The following is a 23,561-nucleotide window of genomic DNA, read 5'->3' as shown; positions in this document are numbered from 1 at the left end:
CGGTAGCTGTCTGGCGTTGCAAGTTTCCAGAGGGCTATGGCCACTCGCTTCTGCACGCTCAGGGCTGCTCGCATCCGGGTGTCCTGGCGCTTCAGGGCATGGGCCAGCAAGTCACACAGTTCAAGGAAAGTGCCCTTACGCATCCTGAAGTTTCGCAGCCACTGTGATTCATCCCAGACCTGCAGCACTATGCGGTCCCACCAGTCCGTGCTTGTTTCCCAGGCCCAGAATCGCCGTCCCATAGCATGAACGTGACCCATTGCCACCATAATCTCAACGGCGCGGCGTACCGTGCTTTGTGAGAGGTCTGTGCCACTCTCACACTTCACGTCCTCACCGCGCTGCTGGAGCCTCCTCGCCCGATTTCTCAGCAGCTGACTGTGGAAGAGGTGTTCGATAAGGTGCGAGGAGTTGACAACGGCCATAAGTGCAGCGATGATCGCAGCGGGCTCCATGCTCGCAGTGCTGTGGCGTCCGCGTTGTCACTGACCAGAAAAGTGCGCGAACAGAATTCCCGCCGGCGCTTTCAAGGAGAGAGGGCGGGTGTGACGGTTGAATGATGACAGTTACCCAAAACCACCCTCGACACATTTTTCCCCCAGAAGGCATTGGGGGCTCTACCCAGCATTCCAATGGGAAGCGGGGACTGCGGGAACTGTGGGATAGCTGCCCAGAATGCACCGCTTGCAATGTCGACGCTTGCCCCGTTAGTGTGGACTCACAAAGTCGAATTAGTGTCCTTAGTGTGGATACACAAATTCGAATTCATCAGGTCAAATCCACAAATTCGACCTAAGTTAAATCGAACTACTCTTGTAGTGTAGACATACCCTTAGTCTGGTCTTTGGAAGCCTATCATAGGACTCCAGAAGGGGGTCTCTCTTTTTCCTGCCATGTTGACTCGTATATAAATGGCACGATTTGTTTTTTCTACACAGGGATAATATTTTATACGTGCTACATTACGTGATCAAATTCAAATCAGCTTTACTGGCTTATTACATGACATTGCACTTGATTGATTATCATATTACGTGTAGTCAGTTTGCCCCAAAATTATTCTTATAAGCAGATTGTTTGATTCTTACATGCACAATACTTGAGCATGGTTAGTATAGGAATGATTTTGTCCCAGAGGTTTTGATCAGGATAGGCAGTTGATTCTCATATCAGTAATTCTTATAAACAGAAGGCACTGTATTATATTTTTCACTCCAATGTATCTGGAATTAATGGATATTCCTGAAAATAGGTTAAATATTCCAAGGAGACATTGAAAAGTAGAGCAGAATTTTGTGGATTTTGAGGTTATGCTGTCCTGGCTTTCCTTTTAATAAAAATCTGAAAGAGTCCTCTACAAATCAAAAAAGAGAGTCACCAGAACTGTTCAGCCATTTCCTGATTTTATACATATAAAATCCCCCAAATAATGCACAGGGCTGAGCATTACTCACTATTACCACCTGCCTGAATTACTGTCATTCTACAAAGTGACTATCTCTAGCAAGATAGAGGGGTAAAAATATGAAGGAAGAACACTCATCCTAATACTCCATTTGAGCTGCTGAGAATTTTCCCTACAAGAGCATACGCTGAAAAAAGTGACAAATGGGGCAAAGGATTGGAAATATGTAAGACATGGATTGATGAAGTACCACCCATATGCTTCACCTGACTTAAAGTGGTGAACATTCAAGAAGGTATATTCAAACATAGCTGATAATGCTAAAGGTTCAAAACCTTTTAACCAGTGTTAAAGGTTTTAGTCAGTGTCCATTTCTATGAGAGTTTTGCTTTTATTGAAGTTCTGAGCCTCCTATTGTTCAGTTTCAGCAGAATATAAATTCCCCCAGATCATATTAATAGATTTTAAGACCAGAAGGGATCATTCTGATCATCTAGTCTGACCTCCTGCACAACATAGGTACATAACAGCTTATCTCTACTCAGATACTCCAGTTCAAACCCACTGTTTTCAAAGATCTGCCATAAAGAAAATCAGCTTTCTTTTATTTGTTAAAAACGTTGACAGGACAAGATATGCTAACATAAAAATAGGCCAAATTATTCCTGCTGTAACTTTATTAAAATAACTCTCTTGATACAGGGACCTGTATATTACAGACATGTTGCATGTCTATGAATGAGACTTTGTTACACAGTTTTAATAGATATGCATGATCATTTTCACCTGTGAAAGTCTTCAAACTATGATGTTATGTGATTGTCATAAATTGTAGAGTATTTGCTCTTGTGCACTCCCTGTATCCAGCACAGTTAATTATTAAATGTTAACCACAGCACAATGCACTTTGGCTAGGATAACAGTAACGTCACACACAACAAATTTATGCTAACATTTGCCTCCTGAATCAGACACAAACTGTGCTTAATAACAGCTGGAATACTGTAGAAAACGATGTCTGGAAGTTTGTTTTCTAAAACTTTATGAAATATTAATTAAATAAGCATTTTGGGGATGTGCACCTGTATCATTTTGACCTTTGGGCACACAACTCTGTGCGCTAAAAGTATTTGAATAACATGAAGCAGAAAAAAATCATACATGGGAAACCATATCTGAAGCCACTGATAACTTTTAGAGACAAGACACTTTACTCGAGGGAAAAAAGTACAGAATCCAATACTAAGTATTTATTTCTGATATAAAATGTGTACTTCTACATTGGGATAAATTGTCTCTCTCTGCATATTATGTAGCTGTAGCAATCTTGCAACACAAAGAAGCACATGGCAGAATGGGACAGGTTGATTTCTCCAGTCCAAAGAAAACTCATTTTTTTTCTTTACTAGCTATTAATAATGTACAAATACCAAAGCACCTCAGTCATCACACTGCTACACATTTTCCTCTTTCCTTTTTATTTCAGCTAAAACACCTTTTTATTTCCTCCATCAAACATTAACAAAACCAAACCAAACCTGCTTAAATAAATAAAAGAACATTTGAAGAGGCAGCTGAGACTGGCACTCTCCTCATCTAACATATTCTTTACTGCTGTTCCTCTTCTTGAACTGGGTGATGAAACCCCCTTTCTAGCAAAGGGATGGATAGCTCAAAGATCTGGTGATCTATGGTTCCCTTCTAAGGGTGAGTTGGACATTTTTTCTTATTTCACTTGACTTTTCTGTAAACCACAGAAAATAAACAATAGAAATATTATTGATCATCAACACATCTTCTGTACTCACTGGAGTCTAGACTGCACTACTACAATCTCCACATGTAGTTGTGCTGCCCCAAACCAGCCTTGGAGATTCCCAAATCTGTCTCCCAGTTTCCCCCCTGTGCCCCAGACCTATAACTGGCCCAGTGTATGTCACCCATTATCCCAGCACAGATATGCAGAATAAGGTTCCATCCAGTCCCCACCTCATCCCATGCCATCCTTCACTTCTCATGTTGTAAACCATGGTACAAGTTGTCCATGCAAGAGAATAAGGGAGTGCCTCATGCCCTCTTATTCTCTTGCATGGTCACCTAGGACAAGAGACAACCTAGCCCTGGCAATGCATGTCCTATTTAAAATATCCTCCGCTGGTATTTCAACAGCCCTTAGAAAACATTTTTTATCTTCTCAGATTTTGGGATCTGTAAGATGTTCAGATCCTATTGTGATCAGGACAGTGCAAAGGATTAAATGAAACACAGAGAATGCCTGAAGAGTCAAAACACTTTGTTGTTGTGGATAATCAAACACATTCCCTGAGCTGCATTTCCTTACAAATTTAAGGAAGTTTTTTATGCAGCATTTCTGTTTGCTATTCCATTCTGGGTATCAGCATGGAAATAATCTGTCCCTTGAATGATTGCAACTGCCAGAAGTGATGGACTGACACACACATTGGTCCTCATTTTGCCATATTGCTGACTGAAACAGCAGCTGGTATAAAAAAACCTCAAACAAAACCTTATGTAAATGTTGGATTGTAAATTATTATTATTACTGCTGTGGGTATTCAATTTATTTTATTTTCAAAGTAACTTTTGCTTTGCACTCTACAATAAATGCAATCTCAAATAAGGAAAATGAAAACACCCACCAATTTAGTTTGCATCTCAGTTGTGCACATACCTGGTTAACAGAGTGGGCAAATATTACCAAACGTATCTGTGATGAATTGGCTTTGGATATATTTGTATTGGCTTTCAATGAGAGTTTGAGCAGGTAGAAATCATGAAAATGACAAAAGCTTCATGGAATGTTCAAAGTGAATGTTAACCTTAGTCATGCTTTATGTCTCTTTATGCCTCTGCTGCTGTGCTGAGGTAGACCTGGTTTATCATGATTTTATTTGTATTGCTGGACCTCAGACATGAGTTTGTTCTCCAGAGATAGGTCATCATGTCTCCTAACTAATGTGACATCAGATCCACTGACCAGCTTGGAGAAGCCAGGGAAGGGCCTCAGGCTGTTACACAGAACCCTTACATTGGATACTCAGTGGGGCACAATGAAGACTGCTATCTCTCTAGATTTCGGTGGAACTTTGGAGATAAACGTGTTGTATGACTGCACACTGTTCATGGAGTCACTCCAACACATGGAAAGTGGAATTTCACTGCATCACCATGCCCAGAAACATCGGAGAGCATTCTCCACTTGACAGAGAGGAGATGATATGCAGTGCAAAACCATACTCCTGTCCACATTCTTATTCTAATGTAGATGAACTTCATAACTAGCATACAAATGAGTATGTTTATGGGAAACCATTGTCACACACTGCTTTCTTTGTGTTTTGCCCATTGCCACAAACCCAGAGAAACCCAGAAAAGCTTATCTGCCACTTTTCTATTATAACTGTGGTTTCACCTACATATTCCTTGCAGTGTGTTGTTTCTCAGATCCACAGATTCACATCATGTCATACAGGCTGACCTGCTAAGGTTGACCTGCGTACACTAATGGTTTCACCATTGTTCCACATGTCTGTAGTCCAGCTGACCCTGTACACTCACTGCTCTGGCAAGGGCATATTTTACTGTAGAGGCAGTGTTGCCTAGATAGACATATCACTGGATTGGGACTCAGAAGAACAGGTTATATTCTTTGCTGTGTTACTAGCCTGCTGGAACACCTTGGGCAGTCACTTCCCCTCTCTGTGTCTCAGTTTTTTTAAAGTACTCCCCCACACCTGATTTTCTGCCATTGGTATGTCTATATATTGCATTCTGTGCTGCTGCTGCTGCTTGTCTTAATGCAGAAGCAGACAGCACTGTTGGAATCCCCTTCACCTAGTGACCTTCATGGATTCAGTAACAGCCTCTATCTGCAGCTGGTAGGACTATCTATGAGAAGCCACAGGTCATGAACCTAGATTTTCAGGCAGCCTTTGCATTCCAACTGCCATCCAGCAGCCTGTTAGTAATTGGTCGACTGAGTGGCTAATGAAACCCCAGCCCTACCAGAGGCATCGACCATGGGAGTCCTGATTGGAGCAGTGCCCGGCCCCACTGAGTGGCTGGCTGCACTTTTTAAGCTAGAAGGAGGCACAACAAATTGTCTGTGCAACTGGATGAATTCCTTGCTGGCTGCTACATCAGACCCTGCCTTCTTTTCTGACTCCGAAGCCCTACTTTCCTGCTCCATGCTTTAACTTTATACATCTTAAACTCTGTTTTTCATTTGCAAATTAATCTGCACCCACACATCTAAGTTTTGGACATGAAAATACCTGGTGGTCCAAAATCACGCTCACAAAAAATTGCAAGTGCAATTTTTAGCACATGTATATAATCCTTGAGTCAGAAAAAGCATGTGCTTTAATCTATCACTATTATGCAAAGCACCTGAATATATACATAGGTACCAATGCTTGTGTGCTTTGCTGAATCAGGGCTTGAGACACAAATTTTGGAACAATGGTTCTCCAAGTCTGCTTTCTGATCTAACCATTCCTGGAAGTATTAGGGCTGCTGAATATACTGCTTTTCAAAGGTCTATACTGCTACAGAAATTGGCTGCTGGCTTGGCTAAACTAGAAAGTTGCTGTATTTAACTAAAGATATTATTTTAAACCAGTACAAAAGGCTGTGTGGACACTCATACACAACATCCAACAGACCAGATCAAACAGCTCATGGCACTGGATCTTCACCTCTTTTCAAACACGAAAGACCCAGAACATTGCCCTCAAAGACTTGATAGAATTTAACCAAAATAAAACAAACCCCTCAAGTTATGATATTCGCTTGATATCCAACTTTTCTAAAACATTCTGCCTGTCTGTTTTTTGTCAGTCAGATAGGATGTGCACAGACCTCTCAAAGAGTCTGTTGTAGGTGCTGTTTATTTTCCAACTAATATCCACATCCCATGGGACAATGCATGGAAGCAGTGAGACCACTCTCTGCCTCATCTCTAGGATGAGCACAGAGAAAGCAAGCCTTGCACTCTCACTTCTGCCAAGGTACAGCACAAGGGAAAACCCTGTCCTTGTACAACCACAACCAATTTGCGCTCTCAGTGGAGCAGCTGGACATCGTCAGGCCCTTATTTTTTTTTAAACTTCTCTATCATTTAGTCCTACCATTTCTGTTGGACAAAACCCAAGCAAGTATATTATAGGATACAATCTTGCACACTGGATAGACTAATTTGAACTAATAGGTCTTTTACCATTGCTAATTTCGAAGATTGATCCTATTATACTAATCTATATGCTACATGCTGCCCTTGAGCCATGTGCACAACTCCCATTGACATCTCTGAAATTAATTTGGAACTTTATTCTAATACATATTTCCAAATGAGAATTGGGTGAAATGATGAAAATCTCAAATCATTACCCCCATTAACAGTTCCTTTTTGACCCCATATTCATCTAAAAATGAACTTGTTTACAATCTAAACTGCACTCCTTTGTATGAGGAGCTCAGGAACAGAGGAATGTGAAGGTAATATACAACTACCTTTGTTCTCTCCACCCACTGCTGTACCCAAGGATTGAGACCAAAACTTTATGGTTTAGTTAAAATTCAAAACCAAAAATTAAACTTTCCCAGATTGTGAGGGAGGGGGAACTCCATAAAAACACCACTGTTTGCTGCCTTAGTGTTGTTATAAAAAAAAAAAAATCTGAAAACTCAGTCCAGTCACTATGCATTCCTTATATCCAGATATCATGCACACTTCAAAGATAAAGCACTAGTAACTAGTTTTTATGTATGAGAACTAGTATGAGTACTCATTTTAATATATGATATTCAGGAGCTAATATTCAAACAAATATCAAGAGATCTTCAAAACAATTCATTCTTAAGACAACCCAAGTGCTTAGGCCACTTCAGAAACTGACTACAATTTAGGGATACTCTTGTGTAGGACTAGATTCTGTCACTCTTTCTCACATTGAATACTTCCTTACTTTGGGAATAGTGTAATGAAGCAGAGGACTTCTTGTGGTCTAAGGAACTGCTAAGCATGAATAGACCTCTGAACTTTGGAAATTTAAGTTCAAATTCTACCTTGAATAACAAGTCCAATCAAGTTTAGTGTTCCTATCCAAGGCCTCTGTAGTATAAAACCACCACATAACTGATCGCATCTTCACAACAGAGGTCCAGGATTGTGTTTGGTGCTCAGAATTCAGGTGCTGTACACTGGCAAATATGGGGAAGTTTGCATGGCCTATGTCTCTAGTTAATATTATTGTCTATTACATGATCCTCATCTCCATAGTGAAATAAAAAAGTGTTCTCTTTTAATTAATTAAATGATTAAAACAGGAGATAGCAGATTCCAATCTATTGCACTTGCTGCCAACAGGTTGCTCACCTTAGTTTTAGCTGTCCACACAAGGAACTTATGAGCCACCCCCCTTCAGTTCACAGATAAAATCTGACATCTCCACTCTGACTCAGGGTCAGATTTCACAAAGGTTTTAAATGCCTAACTCCCATTAATTTCAATAGAAGTTAGGGGCCTAAATGCATTAACAAATCTGGTTCTCAGACTGAATTCCATTTCTCTTATTTTGAAGTGACAGTCACCTCACAAAACACAGTGGGTGAAATCCTAGTTCCACTGAAGTCAGTGACAGAAGTCCCACTGGCTTCACTGGGACCAGGATTTCTGGTGAGAAAGCACTAGAAAATAAATTTGGATTTTTATACTTGAAAAACAATTGGACAAGTTTATATTATTTTTGATACACAACAAAAAAACGCTTCCAACTAAGAAGTTACATTCCAAATTTGAGCCAGAAATCAGTAAGATGAAACTCCAGGGGCTTATAACTGAAAGCCTAATTTTTACTAACTATAGTATGCTACAGTACTGCTATGATGAGAGAGGATCATCAGACACAAAATGAGTCAGACTATCATTTTCAACATGGTCTGACCATTTCCTACCTCAAGATGAATCCTGCAGTATCCTCTAGAGGGTACTGTAGGACCTGAAACTGGATGGCAACTAGGGGCTATGTGCTCTCTCCTGCCCACCTGCACCCTTGTACTGCTGGCGCCGGCGGAACCGAGAGTGCCACTAGGTCTCTGACTGCGGTGAATGCCTCTGGAATGAACTGCAATAACACTTGTGTTGTGATGGCCTTCTGATGCCAATGGCTCATTCGAGACTGGACTCACTGGAGCCTACATACAGGCCAGAGTTGATGGTGCCACCTGTGAAGCTGAGGCAGAGGAGTGGCCTGACCTATGGCACTGCTCTGGTCTCCATGCCCAGCCTTCTGAGTTGGGAATGTTCCCTGTTTCTTATGCTTTTTTCTCAACACTGGGATGGTGAGTGGTGCCAAGACTGGAGTGTTCTGCACTAACATCAAGCTACTTGGTGTCAAGTCTGACCAGCTCAACTTGGAGGAAGGTCTGACTGCTGCTTCCATTAATAGGAATTTTAGCCTAGACTCCTTGCCCTTCTTCATAGGAGGTTTGAAATCACAGCAGATCTGACAGCAATCTCTGATGTGAGCCTCACCCACACACTTCAAACAGCTAGATTATGGATCACCCAAAGGCATAGCCTTGTTGCATGAGGCACAGGGCTTGAAATCCAGTGACTGGCAATGCCTCAGCCTCAGGACCAGATGAAATCTGCTAACAAACGAAGAGGTATCAACTAGACTAACTAACTATTAACTATTTACTCTATAATTATACAATATTCAGAAAAAATGAAGGAAACAAAATCCACTGAGAACAGCTTGCTCTAGCACAGAGAGCAGTTGCAGTGATCATCACAGGCGGTAAGAAGGAACTGAGGAGCATGGGTCAGCTGGGCCTTTTATGCCAGTGCGCAGCACCAGAGGGTGCCAGAGTCGACCCGACGGATACCACTCAGGGTAAAAATTATAGCAACACACACACCTACAACAGAGTGGACATGTGCAAGCACTCAAAAAAGAACTGTCTTTTCCATTTTTCAGCTAGCTCTAACTGCAGCAATAATTCACAAGAGTGAAAATACTGCACTGCTTTGTGATTTACTCCCTTCTCTAGGTTACTTGGGGTACATATGTCAGAATTTGTATTGTCTGCCTACTTAGCTTCTGGGGTAAGGATTGCGTCTCCTGTGTGTTCTATGCAGCACTGGGCGCTATCATTTTCCCTCCTATCTAAGGCAAATAATAAACTGGCGCATTTTATTGCAGATGAAGATGAAGTAGCACCATACTGAAAACTCTTCCTGGTGGATTGTTGAAAAGCAAAATCTGTAATGCATAATAATAAAAAATACCTTTCACCTTTCATCCTGGGTCCCAAAGTGCTTTACAAAGGTGTATAATAATTATTATCGCCATTTTACTGAAAGGGAAACCAAAGTAAAAAAATGTCTGATTTACTTGCAAAAGGTTACATGCTAATCAGCGGTAGAATAAAACAGAATGTATGCCTTCTGACTCCCATAACTAACCAAAAGACCTGCTGCCCCCTGTCAGTATAATCAAACCTGCTGCTTGTAAGGATGACAGACATGGCAATTTCCTCCAATATCTTTGAGAGATCTTATTGAATTACATTTAAGTATCTTTGTAGTCCTAATAAACACAAAGAATATGTATTATCATGGGCCTTGATGATCAAAGAACTATATTGAACAATGCGGGAGACAAGAATGAGCTTTTTGAAATAATACATGTAAAGTGGATTTCCTGGGAAATATCTAGGGGGGAGTGAATGCGAATTCCTGCCTCTTGCCTCTGGTTATGTAAAAACCCAACCATCTGAACCTAAATGGTGAGGAGAGGGCAAATGTCTGCTGATTACCTGCTCCTAAATCAAAGGTCCAAACTCTATAAAGGAGTGACTCACAGATTCACAGCTCGTTCTAAGCTAACAGCTGTTATGAACTTGTGACCACAGAAAAACCCCTTGGTGTGGTTTGAAGGACTGAATCCTACCAAAGCCCTTGCTGAAGATGGGCATATAAGCTTACTGGCATGTGTGTACGTTCTTTTATTGTTTTTAATATGTTTTCTCTGTAAAGTTTTCACCTTAAAAATCGTATGTGCTTCCTTAGAAAGGGCTATGTGGTACCTTATAACTGTGGGCAATTATACTGTTTATAGCCTTTGGAGAGAAAGAAATATGAACTGTGACATTAAGATAAAAACATTTACTGGTACAGAAACAAATAAAAACTAAAAAATTTGAAAATTGCCAAGGAAACTCTTCAAATCTGTCCCTACCAGTATGTTGTAAAATGTGTTATCACAGACAGGGGTGGCACTGGGGAGAGGGGAGTTTGTGGGGGCTATAGCCACCCCAAAATTTGCCTTAACTGTCCTGCCCCTGTGTAGCCACCCCGTAGCAGATGCACTCTCCAACCACTGTGCTCTGAATGCAGAGCGGAGGCATAGCGGCTGCTGGTCGGGTGTCCAGTTCTAGTAGCAGCAGAAAAGTAAGCCTGGGTGGGGGGGCGGGGGTGCCTGAGAGCAGTCCCCAGCCTGTGTCCCCTCCCACCAGGGCATGCTACCCAGGGCAGGTGGAGGATCTGGGGATTCCCACAGCGGCCTGCACTGACCTATTCCGGCTCCGGGGCCCCGCTCTGCAGTCACTGCTCCCCAATGGCTCTGCCAGCCCTGGAGCCGGGTCCTCCCCACCTGTGTGGCTTTTACTGGTTGCAAGCAGCCAGCGCTGCACACTGCATGGTTCCGGCTTCCAGCCTGACCAGAGGGCAGGTCTTTGGGGTGGGGGAAGAGGAACAAGAGGCAAGGACATTGAGAGGGGCATGGCCTAGTGGCAAGGCAGGGCCAAGGCCCACCTCAGTGCCCTAACCAGGAAGAGATGCTGCCCCTATTCACAGGCTATTAGCAAGCTGGTAGTACGTATGGCTGACTATGGACCTACAAATGATACATGCAGGTGCAGGCACATATCCAGAGAAAACTCATACTATCCTGAATGAGCTCACACAGTTTTGCTACTGTGCCATGTCACTCATGAAAGCCTTGAGGAAAAATCCCTCCCCATGATTTTTTTACTGCCAGGATCAGAGAGAAACAATCTTCATATACAAATGGCTTTGTATGGCTTTCTCATGAGTTTCTCAAGTGTCTGTTTTGGGAGCCAGAATTTGCCCCTTCTCCTCCAGTAGGATATTAATACTAAATTCAATTAAATTCTTATTTGAGCGCCTTAATTTAAAGAATTAAGATAACAAGACAATGGCTTCTTCAAAGAGTAGTTCTTCAAATCCACTGCCACCTCACAAGCACAGCCATGTCAAAGAGAGCACAGACACAACACAGCACACACATTCCTCATCTGAGCAAAACTCGTATCCTGTTTGTTTGATTTTCTGGGGTGCCCACCCTACAAGCTGGGATTTTAAGGCTGCTGGGAGACCGACTTTTGGAGGGCTGACACAGTAATAAAAATTGTATCGTACGTTCTGAAACAAAAATATAGTATGGTATTAAAGGTTCAGCCTGGATGGGGCCTCTCAGGTACTACTGTAATACAAATAATAACTTAAATATATTTTGTTGCTGTGCTACTCAAATGAATGGAATAAGCTGTTCTGTACTCTCAGGCCTTGCTTTTTTTCCATGCTGTGGAATACTATATAGGTAAATCTTCTTTTAGCCACGTTTCACTTTAAATTTATTTTAAACAAGATTGTTAAGTTTTTTTAGATAAAGAAATGGCGGAAGCCCCATATAAACAAGGAATGCCCTACTTTTGTCATATAGTAGAGATGTGCATAACATTTTCATACAAACCTTTTAAAAGAACCTAAGGGGAAAAATTAGATAAATGAATGACTAACTAAGATCAAAACAGAAAGCTAGGAAAAAATAAATTCTTACCCTAAAAAACTCTTTTGTGGAGCCAGAATCTAGTGTCCCATAAGCAATTTCTGTTTGCTTAGAAAGATCCTCTGCACTTTCAATAGGAGACACCATCCTCTCAACCGTCAGGAAGGCAGCTAAGTTAGCCGTGTAGGATGAGATTATGATCAGGGTAAAGAACCACCACACACCTCCAACAATGCGCCCAGACAGGGATCTAATAACAAGTATGAAATGGATTTGTAAAATGAAATGAATGTCCTAAAAGGAACACAAGTTATCAGTTTTATGCAAATGATGCATTATAATACAGAGAAGTACTTCAGGTTATCCTGTACTGCTGCTCTGCATGCTAATCAAGCAGGAAATTAATTCACTGTAAAGTTGTGCTGGGTGAGACTGTAAGCGTCACTAGATCTGGTGGACTTCGCTGAAATCAGGACTCCAGACTTGAGATTACTTTATGGAGAATTAGTGCCCCAATCTTCAGAGATGTGAATATCCTGAAATGAAACTGCTCAGATCACAGTGAGCCATAGAACAAATAAACTTTTCATGCTGTCTCATTTCAGATCCTGTGTATGACACATGAAAACACAGACAAGGGAATCAAACAACACCAATGAAACAGCGTTTCAGATAAACTAGAAATGTACTTTAAAAATTGAATGGCTGAAAATTGCTTATTTTCATGAGACATTCAGACAAAGACTGATATCCACAAAACAATGATTTATATTACTGTGGATATACAGTAATAAGAAGGAATTAATCTATGCTGAGAAACGGGCAGCGCTACTTGAAATAGGCTTTGGCCAAGTGAATTCTCATAAACTAAATAATAAACATAACTCTTTTGGAAAATACAAGCATTTAGCAAACTGGGGAATAGACATGAAACAATCAAACTGACACTACAGTAAAATGGGTGAGAAAAAGTACAGGTTTTAAATAGTAATCTGACGCTTTAACTGCAACAGGTGGGCTCTTATGGGTCTTTGTTTTGCATCTCCTGCTCAAGAAAAGAAAAGAGGTCTCAAGCAAAATGGATCAAACAATTTAGAGTTCATTACTAGAGAAATTCAGTGATTTTCGAAACTGAGAAAATATAATAAAATTGCTGATGCTGACATCATAGTCAAACTTCAGTCTACACTTTAAACTTTCCAATTTATTACTGTACTGTTTCCTAGAAATACATTATACTAGGATATAAATAACCTTTGGAGATGTGCCTAATAGAAATCTGAGTATATTTGAGCATAGGAAGCCCATAAATCCAGTGAAACCACAGCTCAGATATTTTGCTAATGTATCTGCACTATATAATGTATAAAAAAATTACGTCAATCACCCAACCTAACATAGTGTAAATACAAATTTAAACTAAGTCATGAGAACTGTTTCAAGTCAGAAAAAAATTCTGAGATTTTTAGAAACTAAAATTATTTCTATAAAGCTGATTTATTAAACTGGGAACAAAAATAAAGAGAAACAATTCTAGCCAAATCATGTTTGTGATTATTATTGTAAAAAAACCCCAATGGTAATAAAGACATATTCTGAATGTCTATCTTCATGCAGGACTCTCTTACTGGAAGCCCTACATAAAAATCAATGGCAGGATATGGCCCAGAATATGCTACTGAAAAGGACCGTAGATGAGAAATTCTGAAATCCCATCCTATTGTTCCTAGACTTTATTATGCTCTGCAAACCCTCTTTTTTCTCAGTTTTGAAAAAAACATTTTTTGGGGCACGGCCATCATCCCAGTGCTCTTTGTTTGCATGGTAATAATTAAACAGTTGATTACATGATAAGTACTATGTTTTTGCAAGGTAAAGTATGTGTCTTTAAAAACACTAGTGATAATTATAGGCTAGTTATGTTAAATTCACACTACATGTAATTGGCAATAATTTACTGAAATACGAGTGTAATCTTTCAGTCCTCAGGCAGGCAAAACTCCCATAATCATTGTAAGAAGAATCAAGCCCAAAATCATTACAACTGTTTCTTTAGCTGCCTGGTATTTTCCATCTAAAAGCTATTCAGTTATCATTTATGTTCAGAGTTTTCCCATAATATCCATCCCTAGTAAAATAAACAATTTCCTTTTTAACATACAATTTGAACCAAAATTTCAAAGTGGTGCACCAGCAATAACTCACATTTATACAAGCAAATGAGCATTAACAGCTTACATATAAGGTAATTCTCCACCCAATTCTCAATTGTGTACACAGTTACCCAATATGCACACAATGCTTTGCATGTACAAAGGTAGGAATTTGCAGTTAGAAAGGGTGCGTGTGCATTTTGAAAATCTGGCTCACTTCGGTCTTTCCTGTGCTAAGAAAGTTTTGCTAAAATTACCCACCATTGCTACCACTTTTTCAGCTCTACCTGTAGTACCCATGGGAGGAGCATTAGTGTAGACAAGGCTCCAGGGAGATGCCAGTGTTTTAGGCCCTATGTGATCTGATCTACTCAGAGCAGGTCACGGTATTTACAACTCCAGGACCCATTGGCAATTTGTCTGCATTAGTGCTCCCACTGGTGGAAATGAAATGGTGATAACAATGGTGTGAACTGTGAGCAAAAATAATCCTAGTGCAAACACAGCCTAAGTCATCCTCCCTACAGTTTGGGGGAAGAAGAACAGCACAGAGATTTTTTTTTTGTCATTACTTTAATTAATATGTTGGCTGTTCTGTAACCACAGCAATGGGCTTGGTATAAGAACACAGATTGACAGAAGAGCTTTCAGCCTTATTATTTCTATAGTAATACATAAGTAGATAGACAAAGAGATATTTGTAAAATTGAACGTTTTCATTATGAATTATGACTAGAAAGAAAATTGGGGAATCTCAAATGCTGTACTGACACTGTATCTTCCAAGTACATCTCCAAAATAATCTGAGTTTTATATACCTTTTGTGATGATAATATGCTAATCTTCCTTTTGATGAAATTATTTAAATTTTAACAAACCAACGTGTAGCAATTCTCATGTTTTATTACCCAGCAGTGAAAAAAAATTAAATCAACCTTTCACGTTAAGCTACCAAGGGCTCGATTCATTAAAAACAATTCTGCAGCTATTGATTTACTTTACATGCAGATAAAAATTCATAGTGTGGTGCCTGATAAGAGAAAAATATTGAAATTTATACAGTTGCCTTGTTATCTGAGATGATGAGCCTCATTGCCATATATCATTTTGCTGAGCAGGGTCTGTGATTATATCCCTGGGAAGAGCAGCCATATCCGGCCACCAAAAGCATATTGTCCTCCAGAATCAGAAGTAGCTACCTTATTTCCATAGAATAGAAATGTGAAAGGCTGCCTTTTTCCTTTAGCAAGCAAGCCCAGGCCACGGGGAATGCTCCTTTCTAGAATGTCCAATGGAGGACGGATTGCATGGTCATAAATAGTATTTCTGCAGGTATTTATTCAACAAAATATTTAATAGCCTACATGTAATATAAAGAATAGGCTTTCCTTGGTAAAAAGTAAATGTGCTACAGCACATGGGAACTGCCATATCAGCGAGAGGTTTTCCTGCTACCTTCCATTTTGTTTTTGCTCAAAAGTAATTATTCATACATTACTGTGTAATTAGACACAGTAAACTCAGAGGACACAGACACTTCCCCTCTCCTACATTAGAATGTTGAGAAGAAGGTGAAATCACTGAGCATGGTTAGAAGGCTCCTCTGATTTAATTCCCATAAACTCAACTGCCATATTTCAATTGTTAATGTAGGGTCCCCATTCAGCAAGGTAATTACGCATGTGCCAAACTACTTTGCTGAATCAAGGCCCCAACCGCTTGTGCACAAAGGAAATAGAATATTTAATGAACTGCAAAAGAAAAAAAGTGGAGCAAGTAAAGTCCTTACTTTGCTCCCAAATAAACCATGTGAAAAATCCCTCAAGAAAGGCATATGTATTTTTAATGAATCGGATCCTCATTTTCATTCTAGCAATTTACTTCACATAAAACTGAGCCATACAAAACCATAGCAGTTGTTTGTAACTACTTCACATGGTTTAAGAGGAAATGGATTACTTTTATTTCATTTCTCTGTGGAAAAAGATAGGTTAATATGTATGTGAGATGGTATGTAAAGTCTTTGGAGGGAAAGTAAAGAGATGGTATGTAAAGTCTTTGGAGGGAAAGTGCTGCTTCTGTAGCTAATTAGTGGTGAGTTACCCTTTTTTCCCATTACAGTTGGTGTGAACCAGATGCACAGTTGACTGTAAAATGGGAATATGCAGCAAAAACACGGTACCCCTCCAAGAAGGCATGGAATGACAGGAACCTTATGCATTTTACAGCCTCTGCATGGTGTATATAAGTTCACTGGGGAAATGTATGATCGACGTTAGGAGGATATCGATCAAATATTTCACTTGCCTGCACTGATGGCAATTGTTTTCATTTCAAGGACTTTTGAACTCTTTGGGAAAGAAGTCAGTAACCAGTTTCCTTTTGAAAGTGAATATATATACACCATGAAACTCCATCTGAGACCAAAAATGCACAAAGCTGAAATGGGCAAGTAACCAACCTTGGCGAAATATCGCATCCTTGCTGCATAAAGGCACCCAGGGAAAACCAGAGACTATTAAATATCCCAAATTCATTAGTTGATTCGTTACTTTGCGTTTCTCTTCCATCTTCAAACTCCTCAGTGTGCCACTCGTATGGGCTAAATCTGCTGACCAGGAATAAAACTACACTGACCCCAATGTAGGCAAAAACAATGCACATCCAGATCTCATATGCTAAGGGATCAAGAAACGAAAACACTCCTGGCTTAGACTTCTGTGGCTTCTTGATCATTATAGATATCCCGAGGCTCATAAAGGGCTTTGAGAAGTCAATCACCTCTTCTCTCACCAATGTTATAGTTAACGGAGCGATTGCAATGTCGGCTTTCTGTAAAGGAAACAAAGCATGGTAATAATAACTGATGTGATCGTTAACAAAGAATGGCTTCATTCCTATTGCATATCACAAATGAAGAATAGGACAGCAGGGACATGGATAATAGTCATTTCACTGATAGTGCCCTATTGAGGGTAAACTAATTAGTAATTTATAGCCAAAAATCTTCTTACTGACATATATACAACCATCTGATTGGACTATTTCAAGCCTTCTCCTTACGTATGTATGTTATATTGCATTTACAGTTTTTAGACATACTCTTTCAAAGTTTATGGCACTTAAATATGTTAGCAAAGCATATTGTCTTGTATCTGTAGGGAAAAAAGATAAAATACAGACTCTATCTCCTCATTTAACTTTCATATTTAAATCAAACTTCATGTTTTAATCTTTAAATTTTTCATATCAAAACAAGCTACTATCTCCATAGCAAATATAAGTCAGACTAGTTTCCTGCATGACAGGAAGAACACCTCCACACACATCACTACCATCAGTCATAGTAGGTATTATTAAGATTTTCTTACCCCATAAACAAGTTCTCCAACCATCCCATTCCAGATTTTTGTGTCTGCATCCCGGGCTCCATACTTGCCATCCCCAACAATTGTGAGCTTGTACTTGAATCCACAATGTTTAGCAATCTCTGCAGCTAAGTCCACACAGTAGCCCTCATATCGCTCATTTCCTTCAAGCAGTTCATGATTTTTCTTCATCATGACATATGGGGACTCCTGCACAGAAAGACTGAATTTTAGCTAGCCAATGAAGAGATAACTGTGATAACTGTGCACTTATTATACAAATATATTTGATTTTAGACAGGGGGAAAAAAAAGAAAATCCAACCCATCTTATTCACAAATGATCTGGGTCATTAGATTTGTCACTCTGATTATTCCTTCAACGTGTCTTCTATAACATTTAAAATTATATGCTTCACAGTTAGATTCAAATGCCAACACTTACAGGTATACCCAGTCCCAGATATGTTTAAATAATGACTGTGAGTGTAATAGGAATTATGTATACACTGTGGAGAGAAGAGGCTCCAATATATTGTTTATTTTACTTGTTTGTTTGGGGGTTTGAGTGTGGATGGTGGGTTTTTGTTTGTTAAAACTGTAAAATCCGAGTGGGTTCTTCCCTATTCTGCAGCCACCTCTCTCACCCAGCCCCTCAATATTGCAATATCTTTAGGTAATATATGTATTCAGTTACTGCACAGAAATACTTAGAGGGTCCAGACAATAAACTATAGCTGTGCAGCAAAATTCTCACCACCAGCAAAACTAGTGACAAATAATAGGTTCACAATAAAAGGGGATTTTTTCCCGTTCTTGCCCCCAATTTATTTTCCCCAAAAAATATTGCAGCCAGAACAGCTAGTTGCTCATCCAAGACGTATCTGTGATTAAGCAGCTGTGTAAATTAGATGACATTGCTACTATACAAACAGTGTATGATGTTCTCTTAAGATGACAGAGAAAATTAAGTTTCTTGTTCATTTCTCCATTTTGGCACAGAAGTTCAAAATGGCTAGAGATAAAACTCTGAAACTCCTAAATGCTCTTATTTTCTGATTTGGTGAACTCCATTTGCTTACAAGTATGGAGAGTGGATTTTAAAAATAAATAATACAATTTTGCCATTCAGACAAAGAGTTCTTCGAAATCAGGCTATTGGTTCCTTGTAGCTGGCATGGATTGTTTTTGAATAATTTATCAATCAAATAACTGGTTTTTACAAAGTCCATGTACTGATCATCCTTTCTTTAACAGCAATTGGATGATATCACTCCTCTCATTCATATTCCATACAAAATAGCATTTCAGAGTCTTCTGTCTTACAGGTATGAATTGGCATAACAGTTAACTAATATAATGTAGCACAACAATTCATTATAATACTAAAACATAGATTGCCTTCTCACGAGAAATGTGTTAAATTAATTACCAAAATAGTAGTGACAACAATCGTCTTATTTTCTAGTCCTGTGGATTCATTCCCAAGAGGACCGTCAATGGGATTCACAACCATTTTGTCCACTTCACTCCAATATCCAATCTGAAAAAGTTTGTAGGATGTATGGACATGGATGAATATGAACGATCATATGTAAACATCTTATTACATTCAAGCATACCATACCCACTCCACATATGCCACAGAAAGTTATAGTAGCTACAGCTTCACCTATATAAATCTGCAAACATTAGACAGGAATTGACAGGAACTTGGCACATGTAAACAAATTTTAATATTAATTTTCCTACTACGCAGGTTAAAATTTTCAGCCACATATCACCTGATTTTGGTATAAAAATCATGCTGTGGCATTGTAAAGGTTATACAAATTAGGAAGATATGTTCACTGCTACTGCATTTGGCTTTTCTCTGAATGGCTAGGGATGTAGGGGAGGAAAAAAAATCTCATTTAGAGAACCCGTTAATGAGAGTTATTCTCTGAAAAGTTGTATTCTGCATCATCATTTCAGAAAGTCATCATCAACGTTTATTTGGATTAGTTGCTCCCACTTATCTGCTCTAACCAGAAAATAAAAGAAAAACAAATCTACACAATTTCTTTAAAATAAAATAAGCTATAGTTTCACATGGTACTTACCAGAAATTAAAGCTCGTATTTATTAGAAACAAACAGGGCACATTTTTTCTTTGCTCTGCAAGACCATTAAAATATAATCATATGAATAAACTTAATTGCAACATGGCCTTTAGTTGACTATACCTTTCAGTCACCTACCTTTCCATATCACTTAGTAGGGTACAACTTTTAAGGGCATTAGAATTAAAATTACCTTCCGGGGACCAGTATTTTTGAGCTCCATGATGTTTATTGTATAATTTATTCTCTTTCCATTCTGGTCAAATTTTATATTTCCTGTTAGACCTTCCACCTGAACCTATGTGAAGTAAAAATGGAAATAATGGTAGCATTAAATTCGTTTATTCCATGATTGCATATTGATACAAAATAAAAAGACTGTATTTAGGTTTATCCTAAAAATTATATATCCTTAATTACTAAGATGTTTTCCTGGGGCATTAGATATAATTGATGCTGGTCTTGTAAATCTCTACAAACGAAGTCCAGTTTAGGAGGCAGAAAGATTCTTTCAGAACATTCACAGAGTATTTCATACAGACGTTAATTCCAGAACTGGTTCTAGAGAGACTACCTGCTTTAATGCCCTTTCTATTTCCACACCATGACCCCAGGGCACTGCTGGATTTGCAAGACAGTCTCCAGCATTTCCTCGTCTGGAGATCTCAATCCTCTGTTTACGCAAATTACGGAAAGCTTCAGTCATCACTTGAACAGCATCATAGGTCAAAGCAGATGTATACTGAAAAGGATTAAATATAATGAATTAAAAAGTGGTAAGGAGTTAAAACTTCAACACATTTTCCAAGGCTATCATTATTAACCCATTAAAGACAAAAATACATTAAAAATAAAAAGGATGATATAATATTCTTTGGGATTAGACCATTTTCTTGTCATTTGGGGCTCTATTTTCCCACAGGAGTCCATATATTTTAATAGAAAGTGCTTATATACTCCATCAGGAGGAAGTGTCACTGGTACACTAATGAGTCCAAACTAGGGGTTTACAAACTTTCTCACCTTCCCTCCTAATTGCAACTGTGCAGCATCCCTGTTTGCAGCGACAGCAAGTGTTCCATAGAAATGTGATGTTTGGAAAATATTTGTTTTAGGATTTTTGAGTGATTTAGCAGCAGGAAATAAGGATGAGATCCCCCTTTTGATCACAGTCTTCATAAGAGTCCATGTATAACTAGTTTATATAGGGTTAATAAATGACTGCTATATGTTATAAGCTTGTCTAATGTATGCTATGGAGAGTTATAAGCACATCATTAGAAGGTTTTATAGCTACATTCCCTGGTTATATTGATCTGTTGGCCTGTTGGAATCTATAATAATTGATTAACCATTTATTAAAGCAGCTATTAATATCAATTAACCCTTTGTAAACTATAGTTAAATGGAACTCTGGTATAAAATGTGAACCACTGTTTAGCCAGACAGCTGGTCCACAGACCACGAGTAGACCATGGATCATAGTTTGGGTATCTCTGGTCTAAACTGTATTGTTAATTAGAATGTTAGCTCTCTGGGAAAGGTTTCCCCCCTATATCAGGTGCAGCAGTGAGCACATTGACAGCATGCAATAAACAACAAAAAAAATAGCAATAATAATAAGTAGGGCCCTACCAAATTCACGGTCCATTTTGGTCAATTTCATGAGCATAGGATTTTAAATCAACCACTCTCTGGCCACCCAGCTCTGAAGGCAGCACAGAAGTGAGAGAGGCAATACTGCGACCCCCCTAAAATAACCTTTTGATGCCCCTGCAATTCCCTTTTGGGTCAGGAACGCTGATGTGAGAAACGCTGATCTCCCCTGTGAAATCTTTATAGTATAGGGCAGGGGTCAGCAACCTTTCAGAAGTGGAGTGCCGAGTCTTCATTTATTCACTCTAATTTAAGGTTTTGCATGCCAGTAATATATTTTAACACTTTTGGAAGATCTCTTTCTATAAGTCTATAATATATAACTAAACTATTGTTGTATGTAAAGTAAATAAGGTTTTTTAAATTTATAAGAAAGCTTCATTTAAAATTAAATTAAAATGCAGAACCCCCCGAACTGGTGGCCAGGATCCAGGTGGTGTGAGTGCCACTGAAAATCAGCTCGCATGCCACCTTCGGCACATGTGCCATAGGTTGCCTACCCCTGGTTTAGAGTAAAAGCACACAAAAGACCAGATTTCATGGGGGGGGGCAGATTTCATGGTCCATGACATGTATTTTCATGGATGTGAATTTGGTAGGGCCATAACAGTAAGATAACTTAACCCCTTACTAGCAAATGAATGAGTGCTCTAGAGGCAGGTTTATGTAAACTGAAATGGATTTACTACAGCTGAATGCAGTATTCAAGATGAGCGCATATCATCAATTCATATCTGTTATAATACTTTGATTTTACTTTCTATCCCATTCATTATACATTCTAACAGTTTATTTTTATTTTTTACCACTGCTGTCACTGAGCAGAGGCTTCCTTTTCCTTTTTTAATTTTATTTCTGTATAATTCATTTCATTATCAAGCTCTCTCGAGCATGCAGTGAATTCTGCACTATGCCATTAATACTTTATGACAGCCCTAAGTTTCATGGGATATAATGTTTGGTGTGCTTCAGGGAGTCATGTTACCATGTCCATTACTGATGGATCTTAGTTTTCATTGACTAGGAAATACAGGTAGTGTTTAAATCTCAACTCAATAGCATTATGCTATTATTATTCCTTAATATTTATACCATGATAGCAGCTAGAGCTCACAAGCCGATTTGGGTTCTATTATACTAGGCACTGTACATATGAAAATCTGTCCATTTTCTGTCCTGAAAAGTTTATAGTCCAAGAAGACATTGTTATCCAAAGAATGGAGGGAGAAGGATGCAATTGTCACTCTATATCTAGATATATGTATATAAAACTGTATCTATTTATTGCAAAACTTTTTTCTAGTAGTTATAAATATATAAACTAAGTGCCAGCTCTCCCCATCTGCCTCTCAACACATTATGAGTTGTCTGATAACCTGTAGGCACATTGTAAAGGTGGGTTTTGAAGGAGGAGAGGGTGGTGGCCTTATAGGTCAGTTTAGGGAGAGGCAGCATAAGTGTGTCACATGTTTTTAGCTCACTGTGCAAAAAAGAGTTTTGCACAGACATCTTTTGAGAGATTTGGGGAGAAGTCTGCTATCACATGCATGTATTTTATTAATCTAGGGGTAAACATTCACAATGGGTTATCTAAACTGAACAGGAAAATTCACATCTGCATCCATTGCATGGACAAATCCCACAGATTTCCTAAAGGTTTCATAGGTCATGGTGTATGAATATAAATAAATATTCAAGTCATCGGAGTAGATTCAACCCTAGGTTCTGCCCAAAGGGTAGGTCTGGAGCAGGGAGGCTCCTATTCTTCTGGAAGATGGAAATAACTTGCAGTTCTTTAACGCCATGCCAAAACCTGCCAAGCCTAACTAATGAGGGAGTATGGTCATGGCAGGCTGGGGATGTACTGGTTCAGTCTCTTATATCTGGGCTCCTGTGGGATCCCATATACAATTTAAAGCTTCTTCCTCTTGGTGGGACTTCCAAATGAGCACACTGGTGCACACTTGCCCTCCTCAGGAGATGAATAATTCCTGGACTTTAGTGGCTCAGAGATGTGTAGTATGAGTACATAATATGTTA

The 23,561-nt window shown here is 39.1% G+C and overlaps 1 protein-coding gene across 1 annotated transcript in view; it reads right to left on the bottom strand.

Annotated features, from left to right (window-relative positions):
• The window catches only part of GRIA2 (glutamate ionotropic receptor AMPA type subunit 2), a 127,984-nt gene that overhangs the window by 18,734 nt on the left and 85,689 nt on the right, over nucleotides 1-23,561 (bottom strand). Inside the window, 6 exon segments of the mRNA XM_045018888.1 lie at nucleotides 12,295-12,493; nucleotides 16,858-17,228; nucleotides 17,768-17,974; nucleotides 19,196-19,306; nucleotides 20,059-20,163; nucleotides 20,440-20,607. Of these exon segments, the coding sequence (XP_044874823.1) occupies nucleotides 12,295-12,493; nucleotides 16,858-17,228; nucleotides 17,768-17,974; nucleotides 19,196-19,306; nucleotides 20,059-20,163; nucleotides 20,440-20,607 (1,161 nt within the window).

Source organism: Mauremys mutica, chromosome 5 (assembly GCF_020497125.1).
Source record: "Mauremys mutica isolate MM-2020 ecotype Southern chromosome 5, ASM2049712v1, whole genome shotgun sequence".
NCBI classification, from domain to species: domain Eukaryota; kingdom Metazoa; phylum Chordata; order Testudines; family Geoemydidae; genus Mauremys; species Mauremys mutica.
This window is presented reverse-complemented; position numbering and strand designations above follow the sequence as displayed.